General features: G+C 43.3%; 2 protein-coding genes across 3 annotated transcripts; one reads left to right on the top strand and one right to left on the bottom strand.

Annotated features, from left to right (window-relative positions):
* The first annotated feature begins 2,291 nt into the window (after positions 1-2,291).
* Positions 2,292-4,840, top strand: LOC105044539 (probable glycosyltransferase At5g03795). Of its 2 annotated transcripts, XR_012141279.1 has the most exons (3): positions 2,292-3,444; positions 4,120-4,251; positions 4,687-4,840. XR_012141279.1 is itself a non-coding variant. In XM_073257092.1 (1 exon), the coding sequence occupies exon 1, from the start codon at positions 2,371-2,373 to the stop codon at positions 3,436-3,438; it is 1,068 nt and encodes a 355-aa protein (XP_073113193.1). In that variant the 5' UTR covers positions 2,292-2,370; the 3' UTR covers positions 3,439-3,615. The 2 variants fall into 2 exon arrangements, 1 of the variants encoding a protein (XP_073113193.1); XM_073257092.1 differs by lacking the exons at positions 4,120-4,251; positions 4,687-4,840 and having other exon boundaries at positions 2,292-3,615.
* Positions 4,841-14,831: 9,991 nt separating this feature from the next.
* Positions 14,832-17,148, bottom strand: LOC140857806 (uncharacterized). The gene is made up of 5 exons (XM_073256998.1): positions 16,381-17,148; positions 15,784-16,119; positions 15,531-15,620; positions 15,327-15,433; positions 14,832-15,174 (listed from the first exon to the last, which is right to left on the bottom strand). The coding sequence occupies exons 1-5, from the start codon at positions 17,146-17,148 to the stop codon at positions 14,832-14,834; spliced, it is 1,644 nt and encodes a 547-aa protein (XP_073113099.1).
* Between the last annotated feature and the right edge of the window lie 4,895 nt (positions 17,149-22,043).

The raw sequence follows: 22,043 nt of genomic DNA, 5'->3' as shown, positions 1-22,043 counted from the left end.
GTCCATGTTAGTGTATCTATGAGGAAGAGATGGAGAGATAGAGAGCTAAAGTCTCTCTGCTACTCTTTACTCTGTACTTAGTATGGAGTTGACTTGTGATTAAAAACCTCAACTTCTCTTTCTTGGATGATCTCTGAGAATAGTTTATATAGATAAGGGCCAGAGCCTATCGCAATCAAAATATTGAAAAATACAAGGGAGGCCATAAAAGATAACTGGCTCATGTTCAGGAGATGTGATGAGATGCAAATCTCACAGTTATGGAGATTGTTCTATCATTGTGGGTCGATTATAACATAGTAGGAAGAGATTCGAGCATGTCTATGCATTTTTCGGGGTGACTACATCATGAAAATTAATTGGTTGAGGTTGTGAAGTGATCATTTTGATTTCAATAATTTATTAATAAAGATATAATACCGTACAAAAGATAAATCATTTGACAGAAGAATTAAAATATCTATAGTAGGACAAATAAATATTTGCTTATGATACCAACTTGCAAATTAAATGCCGGAAGAAATAAAAGTAATTATTGTTTTAGCCTTTCGATTGCTTTGATCACCATGAAATCAACTCATTCGTCCTTTTAGCCTCCCACTCCCTTTGATTACAGTGAAACCTTTTAGCACATTAAATGTAGGAAGAAATGGAGGCGGTTCTTAAACAGTTTTTTAAAATAACTCTAAATGGATTCCTAAAATATTTTCTTGAATTTTCATCTCTGCATGCATGGGTGAAAATTTTCATCACTAACTTTGGCATGGCTTTCTAAAATAACTCTAAAATGGTCTAACTCCTTTATCACTAACTTTAAAATGATAATCTGAACTAAGAATCACATGCCAATGCTTTAAATGGTCAATGTTTTTTGCTAAAATAATTAAGATTAATAGCTTTCAAAAAGAACTTTAAGTTTGTTTTTTCTAAAACAGTTAAGAAGAGTCCCACTTAAATTGGCTAATTTTTTTCCTTTATGTGTGTGAAAGGAAATATTCATGAAAGAAAAAAAGCTTTTCCTATTGGAGGAATTTTTTCTAAAAAGAAAAATTTTTGTAATTAATAGTTTTTGAAGTAATTAATATTTTTATGAAAAGTCAAAAAAGTTTCAAATTTTTCCCTATACGTGGATTCGAAATGATTAATAGATTTTTCTAAATAACTAGAACTGCTCAGCTTTATATTTATTTCAAATTTTTTACTCTACATGCATGGAATTAAATAATGATTTTCGAAAATAACTTTTTTTTGGTGCGTGGATGCTAAATGACCAATAATTTTTTTTTAAAATAATTAAGAAGGGACCAACTGAAATTCAAGCCTATTTAGGATTTGTTTTAAGATTTTCTTTGGCATGCATGGAACTAAGTAACACCTTTTTAACTATAGCTTCGTAAAATAATTAGCTCTTTTATAAAAGAACCTCAAATTCAAATTTTAAAACTAATTAAGAATAGTCATACTCAAATTCAAAATTTATTTTTTTTTGTGCTTGTTGTGTGGATGTAGGGAAATATTTTTGAAAAAGCAATGTGAGCATGGAGGAAATAGTTTTGAAAGAAAAATTTCTCTTTATGAAGGGAATTTTTCATAAATTTTTATGATTAACAACTTTCTAAAATGATTAAAGGCTTTCTAAAATATCTCTAAATTCATTTTTTCTTCTTCAATATGCATGGAGCTAATATCTTTTTCTTAAAATAATTAAGACTTCTACTCAAATTCAAACTTATTTCTTTCTTTTCGTAAAGTTATTTTTCTACATATGTTAAATTAGTTAATGACTTTTTAAAATAACTCTAAAATTCAGTTTTTATATTGTTTGTACAATTTTAATGGCCAATCATTTTTTCTATTAAAGATTTTTTTAAATTAACTTTAAGATGGTTTTCTAAAACAATTAAAAGCTTTGTAAAGAAAATTTAAATTCAATTTTTTTTCTAGACAAATTAAGTAGAGTCTCACTCGTATTAGAAATTTATTTTGAATTTTTTTCTGCATGGAGGGTAATATTATTGAAATGAATTTTTTTCGTAATTAATTATAACATGGTTTTCTAAAATAATTTATTCCCTATATGTGGTGAATGCTAGCATATTTAGATATCAATGATTTTTTAAGAATCTTTTTGAAGCATGGCAATTTCTAACCTATTTAGTTATATTTGAAATATTTGGATAACTTAAACATATTTAGATATTTTTTATAAATTCTGGAAACCCTGGGGAAGGGCGAAAATCGGATTATTGCTGATAGTGTCAATCTCGAATTTTAAAAACCTTAATCCCTCCTTTCCTTCTCCGGTTAAAACCACCGTCTCCTCCCTCCTTTCAAGAAGTCAAGATTCCGCTCCAAGGACTCTCGGCGGCCATGGCGGTCCAACTTCTCCACCTGCTCCTGCTCGTCGTCTTTTTGCCCCTCTGCCTCGCCGAAACCTCATCCTCCCTCTACCTCTCACCATCCACATTCCTCCCGGACTACCAGAAGATGCTCAAATCCTTCAAGATCTTCGCTTACCCCACCCCTCCGAAGGACCCCGCCGCCCTCGTCGAAGCCTCCTCCGCCGCGGCCCTCTTCGATGCCTCCCTTCTCCGGAGCCCCTTCCTCACCTCCGACCCCCATCGCGCCCACCTCTTCTACCTTTCCTTCCCCTCGGAGGAACCCCGCTCCGTTGCAAGATTCCTTCGCGCCATCCGCTCCAAGTACCCCTTCTGGAACCGCACCCTCGGCGCGGACCACTTCTTCCTTGCCATCGACGGCCTCGGCATCGAATCGGACCGCAACCTGGTCGAGCTCAAGAAGAACTCCATCCAGATTTCCCCCTTCCCCACGGCCCAAGGCCGCTTTGTCCCTCACAAGGACCTCACACTCCCTTCCCTTATGTTTCAGCTCGCCAACCTCCCGATCCCCAGCGCCAAACCCTCCAAATTCTTCGCTTTCTACGATGGTGCCACCCGGAGCCCGGCGATCTCCCAGTTTCTTGACGAGTTGCGCGGGATCCCGGATTTCTTGATCAGCTCTTGGCCGTCGGATCCCGTGAGCCGCCTGCGGACGATGTCCGTCAGTAGGTTCTGCTTGTTCTACTACGACCGTGATCGCCCGCGTCGCAATCTCGCGATCGGGGACGCGCTGGCAATGGGATGCGTGCCAGTGGTGATATCCGGCAGTCCGATCCTCGACCTGCCGTTCTCCGACGTGCTGCGGTGGACCGATATCGCCCTCTTCGTGGGGCTCCACGGCGGCGCTGGCGAGGTGAGGCGGGCGATGAATCGCACGTGCGGGGAGACGTACGAACGGATGAGGGCGGCCGGCGGCAAGGCTAGCATCCATTTCAACTGGAGCACTGGGCCACGTCCGTTTGATCTCTTCCACACGGTGATATACCAGCTCTGGCTGCGGCGGCATACTATCAGATACGGGCGCTACAACGAACTTTAGTAGTAGGTCCGTCCGATCTTCTTTCTTCGGTACACGAATCATGATGGTCCATCCTGTCCTGTGATCTTTGCATATTGCGAAATGTATTGGACCATTCAATTTTTTTTTTCTTTTGCCGCCCGTAGGTCATTGGATTAATTTGATCCATGGTTCGGAATAAATGAGCTTGTTATGTTTTTAGGTGATGTTTTGCTGTGACGTAAGTAGAGAGACATCCCTCGGTTGCCTCCCAAATTCCTGTTAAACATCAAAACATTTAGATATATACAATACGAAGGGGCATCTCTCCATACCATTTTCGTGATATAGATTTATGGAATGGAATAGATTTGTCCTGTTCCTTTCAATTATCATTTTACTTATACGTTACATGATCATTAAAAAATAAAAGATAATTTATCTTTGCATAAAATGTAAACTATCGCAACATTTAATATATATTAACATATTTTATTCTCTTCATTTATTTTCTTTCTTCATCAATCAAATACCCAAGCATGAGATATCTCCCTCCAATACAGTGGGCAAACCAACACTATATTTATTTATTTTTTCCTTTTGTTGCTTTCTGGCCTCATATATTTTTGACTGATGCACTCCGGCCAGGTAGCAGCAACTGAGATGAGTGAGCGTGGTGTATATTCATATGTCTTCCTCTGTTTTTCTTAACTTTCACTGCAGGATCGTGGACTTTATCTGAATAAATCTCAATTAGGGTTAAACATGCACCTTCATTGCATCTGTTGTGCACCGCTGCGGATTTCAGATTGGGCTCTTTACATCCACTCATTTAACTTATGTCCGGGAACACGGGTAAGCCGCACTTATAATGCTGTCAGATTTATTAGATTATGAGCTCTCCTTTTGTGCTTTGGCTGCTGACAACAAATAGCTGCAGCAAGGTCACTGCCATTTTTGTATTTTTCTATCTCTACACATCAGTGAAATGGTACATGGGGATTTGACGTGGAAGATAACATTTGCATAAAATTCTGCTGTTCCTTGCTTCTATTTTCACTGTTTTTTTTTTTTGAAAACAATAAATCTCTGCTTCTAAAAACTGAAGACTACACAAACAATTAAAAAGAAAAAAAGGTGTTCATATTACATGTTGTCCAGCCTGATTCATTTTCTTCTTGGATTTTTGAAAACAAAAAACAGAAGATAAAAGCAATACTAACGAGGCCTAAACGTTGCCCTTTATTTTAGAATAATGGATGCGTGATGTGTATGTGCTCTGCCTTGCAGGACAAAACTAGTGATGATATACCTTGTGAACCTATTTCCTGTTCCTTGCTTTGCTTGCATTCAAAATATGTTCAGTGGAGCCGGTCAGTCTTGCAATGCTTTTCATTTTTTTCCCCTTTTACTTCTTTTGTTTTTTCTTTTACCATAGATCTCTGTTGCTACTGTTACTTTCTTTAGCTGCTTTGGTATATGTGTGAAATCTTATTCGAACATGTCTAAAACATACCTTTTATCATTAGAAGCATCATTTGGAATTCTGTGTTGGATTTACTTAAATTAAATGCTTAACCATACTGATGTCAGCTTTACTCTTTGACTGCGTAGAAGAGATAACATGGCTCTCTCTCTCCCTCTCTCTCTCTCTCTCCCTTTTTTTTTTTTTGCTTTGCTCTTTGACTGCGTAGAAGAGATAACATGGCTTTGTCTCTCCTTCTCTCTCTCTCCCTCTCTCTCTCTCTCTCCCTTTTTTTTTTTTTTGCGGGCGGGGGGTGGGGGGTGGGGTTCCGATGATATCATCACGGTAGCACTTACAATATGATAAGATGGCCCTTGTCTCAGGTTGGATATAAATTTGACCTCACCTACTTAGTAGTTAACTATGGTTTCATAACTTTATGTTTAATCCTTTTAGATTAAGAAGCATATTTACTAGCCCAATGTTATCAAAAGCAAAAAGCACCCTCAAGGGGATAGGACCCCTGTATCGCCCGTGGCGCTAGGTGCCAAAAAAGAACTCAGCAGAAAAAGCAAGGCGCTAATTGATGACAAATTCAGTAAATACATTAGAAACAAAGACCATTTATTCAAAGATCAACACAAACATCCTAAAGAACTTTCAGGGCTTCAAGCATCATAATCATCAATTGAGATCTCTATGCTCTCATTTTCACGAGATTTAGATTCTTCATTCTCCTCATCTATCTCTTCAGAATTAGTCTCCTCATCGAAATCTGGTTGTGAAGTTGGAGCTATTGCATTTGCCCTTGCTCTTGCTTGAGACCTAGTATTCCTCACTTCATTAACTCCAGCTGCAGTTCCCACTGCACCCCATGTCAAAGTTTATTATCAAACACCAAAGTCATCTTCAGATTCAAAATCTGCATTCATTTTCCCCACCAACCATTCATTACTTTCATCAATGTTTTCCAGTGAGATGGGCCAGTAGTATCACATATACTAACATGCTGTGAGAGCTTGAATGTAGTAAATCAAAGAAAATGAATGAGGCATTTTTGGTCCAGTTTGTTTTTCTTTTTGGTGTGAATCTGTAAATTAAAGTAAATGATCATGTATTAGTTTATGATTAGCTGATCACCAAAATCAACAAGCCTATGATCTGTGGAAAAAGCCATTCCAAAAATGTTCATAACCAATAGCACTACAAGTCAACCTTAGAATGTTGATTGCTAGTTGCTGCAAATTGGGAGCTGAACTTCCATGTGAATGCCACCATTCAGCAGTATAACAAAAAAATTACAACTTAAGCTATCTAATATATGGTCAAACAGTTCAGTAAATTAAAAAAAAAAAAAATCATATGTTGAGATCTTGTCTTCCTTGATCTAACTGCTAATGATAGACCAAAAAGACCTTCAGCATTCTTCAATAACGACAATTCATCGATGATCTTGTCTTGCAACTTAACAGTACAAATTAATTTTGCAAGTGTATAATCTGTTTGTCACTTTGTCATCAAACTCCAAGTTTGGATTGTAAGAAAGACGTCCAGATTTAAATAGTGACCTACTGCATGCAAAGGCCTGTGAAGCTGACAATCCGTTGCACAAATAAGTTCAAAGATCTCCTTGTAGTTCTCTTCATTCTCATTAATTGATTTCTTGATAGCTTCTTTAGCTGTCCATAGCCTCATATAAGCACCCCATATAGCTGGTTTCTTTTGACTATCAACAAGATGGAGAACTTTAACCAGAGGGCCCATCACCTTGAGAGTATGTATATGACTTGATCCCAAAATGAAGGCATCAAAATAATCTCCATTGCCTGCTTGCCCTTTTATTCCTTTGCCCATTACTAGTCAGTCACTTTTTCGACATGAACAATCTTCTCAAATCAAGCTTTTGCTTATGGATCCATTACATTATGAGGAATGAAGTGGTAAATCAAGTCATAGCTGGCTAATCAACTTTCTTTGTTGTGAATTCCATCATCATATTTAACATGCTTGAAGTATTGTGGATGAAGATGCCAACTGAAATTGGCCTTTCCAAAATCTTTTTGATGTGAGGAATCCATTATCTTCCAACATTAGTGTTGCTGCTTGTTTCGGCTTGGTCGGAAGGCGGATGCCTGGTCCATGTGAAGGGAGTGCTGGAGTGACCTGCAAAAGAAGTCCGAGTAAGAGGTTTTCACTCCTGTGAGGATCCTCCGACGCTCAAGTCAGATTCAGAGAACAAAGAAAGCAGCAACGAGTTCTCTGAGAGGGATTACTTGACTTGGTCCTCGAGGCTTTGGTTGTTGATATAGAATATCATCGAACAGTTGGTTGAACAGTTGTGAGATTGTGCGATCCCGAGATTTCAGGATCGTTGAATATGCCATTGCAGACGAGATATTTCAACCCTCAATCGCTCTTACGAAATCAGGGGAATTGGTTACGCTTGAGCCCATCTAGTCAGGGTGGACAGCTGTAGCATGTGCTTGGGAGCTGATCGGCTGAGGCTATGGAAGACTGGCCAAGGCAAATAGTCCGTGCAACATATCAGCGGTAAATAGCTCTGCTCTACGTACCTCAGTTCTGTGCTTGGGTCGGCGACTGCGTGGATAGCCTGCTGATTAAAGGTATCAATGAAAACATGTCAGATTCGAGGCATTCAGGATACTATCGTAATACTATCCCTCTACTCCTGAGTTTGAGAATCAGGCGAAAGTAGTATCTCAAGTGATTTCTCGAATCTAGGCATGTGCGCGCTCATGCTTCCATGCGCCTCTTGTATTTAAGTTCAATGACGTCAGCCTGACGAAGAATTGTTGCGAACGACCATGGTTGATAGGACTACTCGGCTGGTGGTTTTCTCGAGGGTTTAATTCCTTAAACGGCGGTTCTCTATCTTCTCTTCCATCCTCCTTTTAAATCTGGCCTACAGATGTGCCAAAAGACAATCACAAATTCTTTTCTGCTCCAGATTTTTGTTGAGACTCCTAGCAGATTCCCAGTGACAGAATGAAGAATCCGAAGTTTGTGAAAAAGCTCGAACTGAGATTGGCCCGAAAAAGGCAAACCAAGGCTCTCCTGGCTGGTCCTCTGGCTTCGATGGGTGGTGATGTCGGGGCTTCGGCCATCGAATCGACTTCTGTTGCCATGGGGGATGAAATCCTCCTTCACTCATTGAATTTTTGGTCCCCCCTCTGGAGGTTGCGACGGAAGCCTTATCGGAGGGGATTCCGGTGAGGGAGATCCAGCGGAGGAGACCTTGATGGAGGAGGCTCCAGCGAAGGAGATCTTGATGGAGGAGGCTCCAGCAGAGGGTACAAGGATGAAGGAGACTGTCAGTCATCCAGAAGAGGCTTTAGCTACCGTAATAGAAGTCGAGAATCCTTCGGAGCAAGCAGTGCCCGCTGCATATCTTCTTCTTCCGGCTGCTTCTCAAGCCTCACAGCCTGTGCCCACTGCTTTGTTTGCGGCGGAGAATCTCGAATCTGCAATGGAGTTTTTGGAAAATTTTCTCTCTCATCGAGAAATGGTTCCTGGAAGAATAAGGGGCTCAGCAACGGATGGCGAGCGCCTTCGAGTCCCTTGCCTTGATAAGAGATTTTTTGAATCTCTCCTTCCTATCCCCTGCGACTTGCGGCATCTAATAGTCTTGATGCTAATTTTATGCAGGTTGGGCATCATCTGACCAGCTTTGTCGGCTCTACTTCTAATGCGTTTGCACTAGAGCTTACAACAGTGAGAGAGGAGATTGACTTGCTGAAGTACTAATTGGATTAGGCAGGAAGAACCAACATCGCACTGATCAGAGAGCTCAACTCTTTTGAGGAGGTCCTTTAAGAAGCCCAAGAAACAATCAATCGTCGTGATGACGAGATTAGAAGGGCTGAAAGGATGATTGCAAATCTCGAGAGGCAGAGATCTAGGGCTGAGAGGGACTAGCGCCGAGCTCACGACGATGTAGAGCGCCTGAGGAGAATATTCTGAGGGAAGAGAGGCTGCAACTACACCTCCTCCGAAGCCCGTTCTTAAGGGAGCCCCAGCAAAAGCTTGACCAAAAGGGCCAAGATCTCGGATAGGGTCGGCCACAGAGAGAAAACATCGCAGAGGGATAGAGGCTCTACCTCCAAAGAGACTCAAGTGTCTCCGGAGTCATCCATATCTCAGGCCGAGCTTCAGGCAGCTCTTTCAGAAACGAAGCATCTGAAAAGGAAAGTTAAGGATAAAAGAAAAATGGAGGCTCTTCTTCATGGCCGTCTCGCGGATCAGAAGCTTTTAACTGAGAAGGCTCAGTGGAGGGTGGATTGGCTGGCAAAGAGAAGAGTTGAGATTATAAACCAAGCCTGCAAGTCGGCATTCTCCGCTGGCTTCGAGAGGTGCAAAGCAATGGCTGAGCCGCATCTTCCTACCGCACACGTAGAGCTTTGGAAGGCTAACCTCCTGGATGAAAGTTTGAAGGCTGTAAAAGCAGACAGCATCGGGAGATTTGCAAGAGCATCCTGGTACTTTGTTGGGTTGAGCAAAGTCGATGCGGCCATCTAGACTGAAGAGGTTGCCGACAGCAAAACACGTCGCTCCAAAGCGTGTCATGATGATGATGCTTTGAAGAAGTGATGTATTTTCGCTTTCTTTTTTTTAACCTGAACTTTGTAATCATGTTGGATGCAAATAAATAAAGTTTATCTTTGCTAATGGCACTTGGTATTTGAATGGATGCGTAAAACATATTCCGAATGACATAAGCCATATTTCGAGTTGAGCTAAGTTTAACTGTAATAATAAGATACGATCCGAGCCATACCACTCATACCTGTTATGCAGGTTTTGGAGGAAATTGGAATTCAATCGTATCCATGTGGTGGATACCGTCGCACGTCCGCATACGTCTTTTTGAAAATGGCGCAGAGTATGCCTTACCTATTACCAGCATTAATTGCCATATCAGTGGCAGGAGTCACATCCTATCAAGGGCTGCCATGCATCAAGCATCTGCTTGCGCTTCGTCGATTCATGCCTTCAATAATTAGTTCTGAAGATATGAATCGTCTGGAGATGATTCGATCTTTGGATCTATATAAACCCTTGATGAGATAGCCCGTTAGGATTACCGACTATCTTTTCCTTGGTCGCCTATTTTTTTCTGTCGTCCTCTGCTTTAGAATCTTCTTGTTTTTCCTGTGAGGAGAATGGCTTCTAGGAACTCCGATTTTGCGCCACTAGGATTTCGGTTTGAGCTGACAGAGAGAGACGTGATTTTGCTCCACGAGCAGTACTAGATTTCTCCGGAGTTTTAATTGAAAATCTCAGAGCCAGACGATCGAGTCTGCCAACCTCCAGCGAGCCAGATTAGCCTCTATGAAGAGTGCTTTTGAGCCAGGTTGAGGCTCCCCCTTCACCCCTTCTTCGTCGCTTTCCTTCGGTTCTTCGAGATATCAGCGTGTTCGGTGGTACCCTATTCATGATGGCACATCTGTGGTTCACTGCGATGTGCGTGCTGGCCGAGATCGAGCCCAGCATCACGCTTTTTTGCCTCTTCTTCAGCCTTAAGAGGCATCCAGAATCCCGCAGATGGTGGTACATGTCGCCTGGAAGAAGAAAAATATCCGATCGATGATCCAAGATGCCTCGATCGCTGTCCATGGTTGGAAGGAATGCTTTCTTTTTCTCTCCCAAACGTCTGAGGAAGACTGGGAGTTCGTCGTCTGGGGCGAATCTCAAGAAGCCTTGCTGAAAGAGCCTGTCTTGGATCAGCGCTTGAGGGAAGAAACGGAGACCCTGCGCAGCTTCAAATTTTCAGAGTTGAAGGAGTTGCTTTCTGCTCAGACGTTGTTCAATGTCATCATCAGTCGGGCCGGCCCTCAAAGTGCGCATAGGTTGCTTGCCTCCTGGCTCCTTTTACACTAACCATCCGATTGCTTTGATTGCAGAGATGGAGCTGACCCCCCAAAAAGGATGTAGAAGATCAAGAAGTTGGAGAAGACATCCCGTCAGAAAATGGTGGCTGAGCCCGTGGGTGGCCGGAGCATCCGCAACAGGATTGCAAGTTCTTCTGTGCTGCCAGCTTTCGGATCAGGAGATCCTGAAGATCCAGAACCTCTTTGGGTGGACGACTTCAGAATTGTGAGGGTCGGCTCGCCGGTTGCCCCAGCTTCCGAAGAGGTAGCTCTAAGCCTGTCAGCCCCTTCGAGCTTGCCAGCTTTGCTAAGCCCCCGAGTCGTTGACTCTTCTCCTGAGGAAGTGCCGGTCAAGATAGCTGGGACTTTTAGGGGCAGCGCCAGCTGGAGTTTCTAGAACCGCACCAGTCGGACTGGAGCTAGAGGCTCAGCTTAAAAGGATTACAAGCTGGCGCATGAGATCTTCACTGGAATGTTCCTCCCAGCTAACGCGACTAAGCTGTTAGCGGTGCCGCGCAAGGAGATGAGGAAAGCAGCCGTGGAGACAGTCATCCGGATAAGCCAATACTTCTATAGCTTTATTCAGTTTAAACATGTACTCACCAAGCCTTGCTGATAAGAGGCATCTTTTGGCAGCTCGTCCATTATCTGAATGGATACATGGAGAGCGCCCATGAGCATTCGATCGAAGCAAGAAAATACCAAGTTGTTGTCGAAATGCTCAAAGCGATAAAAGATCAGGCCTTAAAAGAAGCTGGGGAGGTCGCCATGAGGGCTGATGAGACCATCAGGAGGGTTGAGGATGCCGAGAATGCCCTAAGAGGAGTTGTCGAGAAGAATCACCAACTAATAGGTGTTCAAGAAGCTCAGATGGCTAAAACAAAAGAGCTTGAAACTCTCTTGGAGGAGAGTAAGGCCGCAGTCGAGGCAGCAGAGAAGAAGGCAGTTGAGGCTGCTTCAAAGGTCGTTGTGGACTTTCGGACGTTAGCTGAGTATGAGGATGAGAAGGTTGAACTTTCCATCGACGTCTACGATGCCGGGAGGTAGTCGATCTGGGACAGAGTTGCTGTCAAATATCCAGAGCTTAATCTGGACCTTTTGGATGAAGTTTGGGATCCCATTGCAACCGACGCACCTACAACGGATGCCTCTGCTCTAGATGCCACCTCTTATCTTAGACTTAGGTTTTTTTTCTCCTCTTTTGCTTTGTACCTAGATCTTCCAAGGTCGTTGTAAAAACTTTCATTGTAAATATTTTGCAGAGAATGAATAAATAAAATTTGTTCATCTTCTTACTTTCTATCTTTCACTTGCGATTGCACACTCTTATTCAGCACATAAGTTGATTTAGGATACTAGGCTCTGTCATAAACTTAGTTCCAATCATAAAAAGGAGTGTTCCGAGCAAAGGAACATCAATGATAGCCAAGTCAGTTTTAAATTAAGGTCGATCTAGGGCAGTTGTTTGCGCTCGCCGATCGGAGGTAGTTGTTTGCGCTCGTCGATCTGAGGCAATTGTTTGCGCTCGCCTATCTGAGACAATTATTTGGGTGGCATCTTTATCTCACACTTTTCAGTGTGAGCAGCCATAGAGAATGACTTCTGCTGACTCTTTCGATAGGATAATGCCTGGGAAAGAATGCAGGGCCTGTAAGTGTATGCCACATGGTCCTGCGTTGATCCACGAAGCGTCTCTTGGATTTATTTTTGGTAGTTGAAAAATATACTATTTATTGCTTGATGGACGGCTATATTCCTTCAAGCTATCGATTGGCAGTTGATGTAGGCACTGACGTCTATAAATAGAGGTCGAAGGCCAGTTGAACTCTACCCTTCGTCTCTCTCCTTGCAGAATTTTTTTTTTCCTTCATTGCAATGGCACTACCTCTGTATCCACCCTTGTCAGCAATCAAGGCTAAGATAAAGGAGCGGAGGGCCTTCGTGAGAGCGGCCCGAGAGAAAAAGGATTAAGGCATGTCGGATCGTCTTCCTCTCGTGGGGTGCCCTTCGACCCTTGGGCCTTGTCGCCTTTTGAGAGTTGATGTACCCGCCAGTCTGGGTGGATTCCGCCCAATGTCCGAACATATTGTGTCGAGGAGTCTCGGACCTCTTCGAAGTTTGAGGAGGCTTCAACATTGCTGTCACCGCCTTTATCCTCAGTTTTGAGGATTGTAAGGCCCGCTTGCTGCAGATAATGCCATATCTGGAGCTCCAATTCCTTCAGCCTAAAAACAACGACGAAGAGGTGGGGGCCTTCTCATCAGATGAGGATTGAGCCTTCTCATCTCCTCTCTTCCCTTTCTTTTCTTTTTTTTTTTTTGTAAGGTGGTGCTTCAAGCGCCATCTTTTTTCTATAAATATTTGAATGCCATCTTTTTTTATCCTTTCTACCATTTGCATTCTCTTTATTTATGTATGCGTAACTTTTACTCAACATGCAGAGGCTAGCCCTGGCTTACGGAACTTGAGTTGTCCCTACCACTAAGGTATACAACGCAATTCCAATCTTAAGGATTTTAGATGAATTCATCTTGATTTAAAGGACCGAACTTTATCATGGAACCAGAGCCAAACTATCCCGAGCAGAGGAGCTTTGATGACAACGGTCCCAATCAAAAGGTCTTCCCAAGTCAATAGATCGAAAGCAATTATTCGAGCGGCGTCCTTGCTTTGCTTGTTGATATGAGCGGTATTTTTGCTCTGCTTGAAGACATGAGCGGCATGTTTGCTCTGCTTGAAAATATGGGTGGCATTTTTGTTCTGCTTGTTGATGCGAGCAGTATTTTTACTTTGCTCGAAAATATGAGCGGCATTTTTGCTCTACTCGTTGATGTGAGTGGCATGTTTGCTCTGCTCGAAAATACGAGCGGCATTTTTGCTCATGTGAGCGGCATTTTTGCTCTACTCGCTGATGCGAGCGATATGTTTGCTTTGCTGAAAAATGTGAGCGGCATTTTTGCTCTGCTCGCTGATGCGACGGCATTTTTGCTCTACTCGAAAATGTGAGCGGCATTTTTGCTTTGCTTGTTGATGCGAGCGGTATTTTTGCTATGCTCGAAGGTTCGTGAATTTTTGCTCTGCTCGCTAATGCGATCGGCATTTTTGCTCTGCTCGAAGGTGTGAGCGGTATTTTTGCTCTGCTCGCTGATGCAAGTGGTATTTTTGTTTTGCTCGAAGGCGTGAGCGGCATTTTTGCTCTGCTCACTATTATAGATTAAGGATCTTGTAAGTTAGCCCTTCGGAGATCCCTTTGGATCTCCCTCCGCTTCTCGCGTGACTTGGACTGTGCAGAGATCTTATAAGTTAGCCCCTCGGAGGTCCCTTTGGGTCTCCCTCCGTTTCTCGCGTGACTTGGGCTCTGCTGGGGTCTTATAAGTTAGCCCTGTCTCTAAGTCATCGAGGTATTGATCAGTTTTTCAGGTCATTCTTATGTGCAAATAAGAATTGATAAATCTAAAATTTCATGTATGTGATAATAAGATGTTACAACATCCTCATTGATAATACACATGGAGGTTGGTTGAATTTCATGGCCTAAGAAGTGGAGTGCCGTCAAGCTGCTTCAACCAATAGGTCCTAGGGTGTACTATTTCATCCACCTGATAAGGATCTTTCCAATTAAGTGATAACTTTCCTAGCTCAATGGATTGTGATACCTCAGCTCGCTGCAATACCAGATCGCCAACTTGGAACTCCTTGGTCTTGACTCGGGCATTATAATACTTGGCCACTCTCTGGTGATGGACGGCTATCCTCACAGCAGCGTGCTCCCTGCTTTCTTCAATCAAGTCGATCTCGGAGCCACACTGAGTTGGTGTCTTCATTATATTCTTCCACTCTAAGGGATGGGAGTCCAAACTCCACAAGAATGACTGCCTCAGTCCCAAATGCAAGATTGAAAGGAGTCTTACTAGTTGGGAGTCTTTGAGTGGTTCGGTAAGCCCACAGTACATAGTGAAGCTTATCTATCCATGACCCTCTAGTCCGGTCTATTCTGGCCTTCAAGTCCTGTAAAAGAGTTATGTTGGTTACCTCTACCTCTCCATTTGTCTGTGGGTGGCTGATGGAGGTGAAGTGGTGCTCTATTTTTCATGATCTCTGCAAAATTCACGAAGTCGAGCACCACTGAACTGTCTGTCGTTGTCCATAATCAGTACTCTAGAAAGACCATAGCGGCAGATGATTGGCTTTAAAACAAAATCCTTTATTCTTGCCTTGGTGATGCGAGCAAGAGGCTCGACCTCGATCCATTTTGTGAAATAATCGATGGCCACCAAAAAGAATTTGTGCTGATCCGATGCGAGAGGAAAGGGGCAAAGAATATCCATACCCCACTGAGCAAATGGCCATGGAGTGCTGATTGGAGTCAGAAGTGCTGCCGGCTGGTGCTGGATGTTGGAGTTTCTCTGGTACCTATCGCACTTCCTGACAAAGGCACCCACATCTTACTGCATTATGGGCCAGTAGTATCTTTGTTGTAGGATCTTGTAGGATAGGGATCTACCCCCAAGTGACTTCTACAGATTCGTTCGTGGATCTCCCGCAATGTATAATCAGCCTCGGACGGACGTAAGCACTTTAGCAGAGGTAGAGAAAATGACCGCTTGTAAAGCTTGTCATCATACAGGACGTAGCGAGTAGTTTGCTTATCTTTCGAGCCTTTGTGTGATAAGATGGTAGTTCTCTGGATCGCAGATACTTCAGCAGGAGGTCGATTCAATAGGATTCTTCATCAACTTGCAGGATGACGAGAGGCTCCTCGAGGTCGAGATTTTCAATACTTCGAAGTAGGTTCTTTTTTTCAGATCGGCCAGCAGCATGGCTGCTAACTTCGATAGTGCATCTGCCTTGGTGTTTTCCGTTCTAATGACCTGTCAAAGGTCACAACTCAAAAAGGCTAAGGTTAAATCCTTTACCTTCCAAAGATATCTCTTCATATTCTCCTCTCTTGCCTTGTATTCGCCCTTTGTGTTCCACCACTAGCTGGGAGTCGCTAAAGACCTTCAGGTGTTGGGCTCCCACTTCTCTCGCTACCTTGAGTCTAGCAAGCAGAGCTTCATATTCTGCCTCATTGTTGGTGGTTGGAAATTCAAAGCGTAATGCGTATCTCACAACATTGCCTTCAGGATCGGTTAAGATTAGCCCGGCCCCAGCTCCAGAAGCATTTGATGAGCCATCGACGTGCAGCGTCCATAACTCCTCAGGGTCAGATCCTACGTCTGCCTCCTCATTCCTTGAGCTTTCACCAGCTTCTGAGCCCTTGCCAGCTCTTGAGCCTTCTTCATCTTGTGAACTCTGCTCGTTCGGGATGGTACATTCCAGGATGAAGTTCGCTAGCACCTGGGCTTTGATGGAAGGCCTCGGATGGTACTGCACATCCAATTCGGCAAGTTCAAAAGCCTACTTTGCAATTCATCTTGAAGTGTCTGGACAGTGGAGAACGGCCTTGATTGGCTGGTCAGTGAGCAGTACAATAGTATGGGCTTAAAAATAAGGCCCAAGTTTTCTTGCCGTGATGACGAATGCAAAAATCAACTTTTTTAGCTTTAAATATCTGATCTTAACATCATGAAAGACTTTGCTAGTGTAATATATTGGCTTTTGAATCCGTCCTTCCTGAATGAGAACTACGTTGATCGCCATTGGAGAGACAGCGAGGTATAACAGCAGCTCACTAGGTTGAGGCTTCGTAAGCAATGGTGGAGAGCTAAAATGTTGCTTTAACTCCTCAAACGTCTTTTGGTATTCAATAGTCCATTGAAAGTCCTTTGGCTGTCTGAGGGTCTGGAAGATCGGGAGACACCTCTCGACCGATCTGGAGACGAAGCGATTGAGCGAAGCGATCCTGTCAGTGAGACGCTGTACCTCTCTAACTATTCTCGATGGAGTCATCTCAAGAATTACTCTGTTCTTCTCGGGATTCACCTCAATGCCTCTTTGCGAGATCATGAATCCAAAAAATTTTTCGACGGTAACTCCAAAGGCATATTTCGCTGGGTTCAGCCTTATCTGGAATCGGTGGAGGATGTCGAAAGTCTTTTGGAGGTCAGAAATGTGGTCTGGGACTACACGGCTCTTGACCAGCATATCATCTACGTACGCCTCCATATTGTGGCCGAGTTGATCTTTAAAGGTCTTGTCCACCAGCCATTGATCGGTAGCTTCTGTATTTTTCAAACCGAAGGACATCATCTTGTAATAATAAAGACCACGGTCAGTAATAAAGGTTATTTTCTTCTCGTCTTCAGGTGCCATCTGGATCTGATTATAGCCGAAAAAGGCATCCATGAAGTTGAGGAGCTCATATCCAGAAGTAGCATCCACCATCTGGCCTATTCGAGGCAACAGATAGCTATCCTTGGGGCAGATCCTGTTCAGATCAATGAAGCCGATGCACATGCGCCACTTTTCATTCGCCTTTTTGATCAGGACAACCTTCGCCAGTCAATCCAGATATATTGCTTCTCTGATGAAACCAGTTTTGAGTAGTTTGTCCACTTCTTCGGATATGGCCTTCGGGCACTCTGGGATGAAGCTTCGCTTCTTCTGCTTCACTGATCGATAGGCTGGATCCACTTTTAGATGATGGGACATCACATCAGGATTAATGTCGGGCATGTCTGCAGCAAACCGATGAAGAGATCTGCATGTTTCTGCAAAAGAGTAGTTAGCCGATCCTTTGTTACCTCATCTAGGTGTAAGCCGATCTTCACTGTTTGCTGCGGATTCTCTTTCCTTAGCAAAATTTTCAGGAGATCCTCGGATGGTTGGGCTCGTTCCTCGGACAGATCATCTCGGGCATCCAACCCAATAGGAAGTTCAGGTTGGACCTCTACATGGGATGGCTGGCTTTCTGCTTGAAGTTTGGCAGCAAAACACTGTCAAGCAATGGTCTAGTTGCTTCTGATTTATCCTACTCCATTTGGGATTGAAAACTTCACCATCAAATGGTAGCTCGACATCATGGCTTTTAGAGTCCATAAGCTTGGACGGCTAAGGATTGCATTGTAAACTGAAGGGAGCTTGACCATTAGGAAATTGACTTGGATCGTCGTTCGTTTTGGTGTAGTACCCACTGTGACGGGTGGCCTAATCATTCCCTTCGGGATCACAAAATCCTCGAAGAAATCCTGAATCGGGGTATCAAATCTACTTAGTTGATTTGGTGTAAAGTCCATTTGGGCGAAGACAAAGAAATACAAAATATCAATGGAGCTTCCATTATCAAAAAATACATGGTGCATATTAAAGTCAACGATATTCGCTGTTACAACCACCGCATCATTATGCGGGACTAGCATACCCTCCGCATCCCGTTCAGTGAAGGTAATAGCATCTTCATGTTCATCTTCGAGCCTTGGTCTTTTTGCCTTCGGAGGCTCTGTCGATCCGGATGACCCTCCAGTTATCATATGTATTTCTTTTCGGATGGGTCGATCTTCTACTATCACCTGTTCTCTTGTTTCCTACCTATCTTGCTGCATCGGTATCGGTTTTGGTTGAGGCAGAGAGAACGATTGTTGAGGCAAAGGAGGTGGCTGTTAAGCTCTCGAAGGTCGATGTTGAGGTGTCGCCTTTCGAACAAAGTGATTCAGCCTTCCCTATCTGACGAGCCTTTCAATCTCGTCTCAGAGCTGAATGCAATCTTCATTATCGTGGCCATTCTCCCGATGGTAGAAGCAATATTTATTTGGATGCGGTGGTGCTCTGGCTTCGTCCGTATTTTCGGAGGCTCAAGCAGCTCGGCTCGTATCTCCATTAGTACCTCCTCCAGAAAATATTGAAAGGCGTATAGTTAGTATAACGCCTAGGAGGTGAGGGTTGTCGATCCCTTCTCTGAGGACTTCGAGATCGACGATTTTAGGAGCCTCCAATCTTTTGCCTCTAGAATGGGGATCGGGAGCATTGACAAGTTCTTCCCTCTCGCCTCGGAGAATGCTCCTTACTTTGCCTTGCCACCATGGGTCTCTTCTACAAAAACCTCCTCCATGTGGGCATACTTCTCCGCACGGGCAAGCATGTCCAGGAAGTCCCGATGATAAGTCTTAGTCAACGATTTTTTCAAATTGTTCTTCAGTAGGCAGCCCATCATTACGGCCATCGTTGTCGACTGGTCCAGATCGTGAATTTCCAAGGTCGCCGCATTGAAATGGTTAACATAAGTGCGCATCGACTTGCCTTTCTTCTGTTTGATGGTGTGGAGGTAATCGGGCTTCTGCTGTCGTCGGCTACTGACAAAGTGATCGACGAAAGATCGGTACAACATCTCAAAAGAGTGGATGGAAGTCGGCTTCAAGCTTGAATACCACTGTCGAGCCGCCCTTGTAAGAGTAGGAGGGAACGCTCGGTAAATGATGGCATCAGATGCCCCCTGGAGGAGCATTGCCGCTTTGAAAGTCTCCAGATGATCGACGGGATCGGTGGTCTTGTCATAGACCTCGGACTGGGGCAACTTGAAGTGCCGAAGGAGTGGCTCCTGCACTATCTTCGAAGTGAAGGGTGGCTCACTATTGAACCCCTTGCAGGGCCGTGCCGAGGAGTTATTGTTAAGAGCATTCTTAATCTTCTTATTTATCCTCTTATCGAGTGTCCGGAATCATCTTTCGATGGTGAGATCTCGGACGGTGCAGGCTTCGGAATACTAGAGAGAATGGCAATTAGGGGTTGAATCATGCCCTGATTGTGGACTAAGAATTGCCGTCTGGCCGACTGTTGGGTCCTGAGATGGCTCTGGTGAGTTTGCCTTTTCTCTGGGCTTTGAGGAGGCGCACGCAGCTCTGGCTGTAGTGGAAGCACCACCACGGGAGGCGCCGATAGTGCCGCTGAGAGAATTGCCGGTTGCACTACCAAGGGAGGTGCAGGGGCAGCCCGAGTAGGCTTCGGCGCCGCCTGAGGAGGTGCAAGAACAGTTTGGACCACTTGAATAGCAGTCGTCAAATTTTGAATCCACTGAAAAAGCAGATTGAACTGATCCGTCGTGACCAGCACTGGCTGGGTTGGCAGAGGAGTCTTCATTGCCGGTGGCTGCACCTGACTATTGGGCTGGCTCTCTGCCCGACAAGAGGCGGCGGCGTTGGAGAGTCGGGATGATATTTGCTTTGGTGGCATAATGAAGATTAGGCCCTTCCTCTATCTGTTGCTGCTCGCTTCGGTTAGGTCGGAAGATGGACGTTTGGTCCTTGCGCAGGAAGTGGAGTGACTTGCAAAAGAAGTCCGAGTAGGAGGTTTTCACTTCTGCGAGGATCCTCTGATGCTCAAGTCAGATTCAGAGAACAAAGGAAGCAGTAACGAGTTCTTTGAGAGAGATTGCTTGACTTGATCCTCGGGGCTTTGGTCGTTTATATAGAATATCGTCGAATAGCTGGTTGAACAACTGTGAGATTATGCGATATCGAGATTGCAGGGCCATTGAATATGCCATTGCGGGCGAGATATTTCAGCCCTCAATCGCTCCCGCAAAATCAGGGGAGTTGGTTATGCTTGAGCCCATCCATTCAGGATGGATAGCTGTAGCACGTCCATAGGAGCTGATCGGCTGAGGCTATGGAAGGCTGACCGAGGCAAATAGCCCGTGCAACATAATAGAGGTAAATAGCTTTGCTCTATGTACCTCAGTTCTGCGTTTGGGTCGGCGACTGCGTGGATAGCCCGCTAATCAGAGGTATCAATGACAACATGTCAAATCCGAGGCATTCAGGATACTACTGTAACAATTAGATCAATGCAGTAAGCCATGCAAGACGTCGGATACAAATGCACCACTTTGGTTCTAACAATTTTCCTATCACCAAATAATATGATGATTAATTAGCACCAATCATTGATGAATTTGTAGTATGGAATTACTACTTAGACTTAAAAAGGAAGAATTTACCAGCCAAGGCATAGTTTGACTCATTACAGGTTATCACTTGAACAACATCTGATGCATCAATGTGTTCCACCAATTTGTCAAACAACTTAATCAGTTTGTCCCTAGTTTTCATTTAAGAGGATGTATCAACTGATTTAGTAAACATTGTTCCAACTGGGCAATTCACCAGAAAAATTATCAAAGTTCTGTTCTGTTTTATCAGTCAACCCATCAGACATAATAGAATAGCCATGCTTCGTGCATGCATCCTTGTGGCCTTTCATTAGGTCCCCCATATAATCTACCTCCTTTTTAAGGCATAAAACCCTTAGTTCATGATAACCAGGAGGTTTCACATCTAGACCATATTGTCCAATAGCTTCAATCATCTACTTAAAGCTATCTGTATAAGAACAATTGAATGGGATTTCCACTTAATAAAAGAATCCAGCGATGTGCTCACAAGCTTTCTCTCTTGCATTTTTTTCAAATGAAGTGATGGTAGTTTGCTTCAATCTTCTGCTTTATTGAGCGCAATTGCTTCTAGTTTTTTGGTAACAAAGTATCCATGGTCCCTTTTCCCTTGGTTTCTTTGACTTGGCTGCTATCTACTTGAAGTGATTATCTTTTACCTTTGTCACCTTTGTCATGAGAAATAACAACTTGATCTTCATCATCCTCGTCAGTTTCAATTATATTTCCTTGCATAGTACGGCAACATGTCATAGTACTTTTCTAAACTCTTCTCTTCAGCCAGCATTCTGACTATTCTTTAACATGTGGAGTACATTTTAGACAAGCCTTAGCATTCTTATGTTTCCCCACTTGGTGTTGTTTTGCTTGGAAAATCCAACCCTTTGCGACCTTTCCACAAAATAAAAATGTAACAGTATTTAAGCCATCGGGATCCGGCAAGTAATTATATTTCCACCCTAGATCTTTTTTGTTACATTTTGATCATGAGCCCTGTGATGCCATTTAAATCAGGAACTAGATATATAGAATACAAAAAATTAATGCAAAATCTATAATCTATTCATTCAACAAGTATAATGTTCAAACTTTTTCTAAGTCCTAACAAAAGAGTTGTAACTAGAATCCATGGATTGCTGTATTGCCCCATATTGCTTGGTATGGAGGGTACCATACCGTACTAGGTGGGAATCGGTATGAAATTCAAGTTCAGATCAGTATAGGCACCATACCATCTTGTTCGGGCCCATATCGAGGTGTAACAAGGTATGTACTGACATGTACTTAGGTGTACCAAAATCCATACCAAGGCGTATCCATATAAAAAGTGAGACAAATGGTTAGATTGCAGACGTTGGTATACAACATGACATTGTCAATCAGAAGTTAAGAATATTAAGAAAAAAAACTAAGAAATCAGCATAATTAAAACAAAGAAAAAGGGGTACAACAGAACTTCAAAAAACAA

Source organism: Elaeis guineensis, chromosome 5 (genome assembly GCF_000442705.2).
Source record: "Elaeis guineensis isolate ETL-2024a chromosome 5, EG11, whole genome shotgun sequence".
Classification (NCBI taxonomy): Eukaryota; Viridiplantae; Streptophyta; class Magnoliopsida; order Arecales; family Arecaceae; genus Elaeis; species Elaeis guineensis.
Note: the sequence above shows the minus strand (reverse complement) of the source record. Positions and strands in the feature narration are given on the sequence as shown.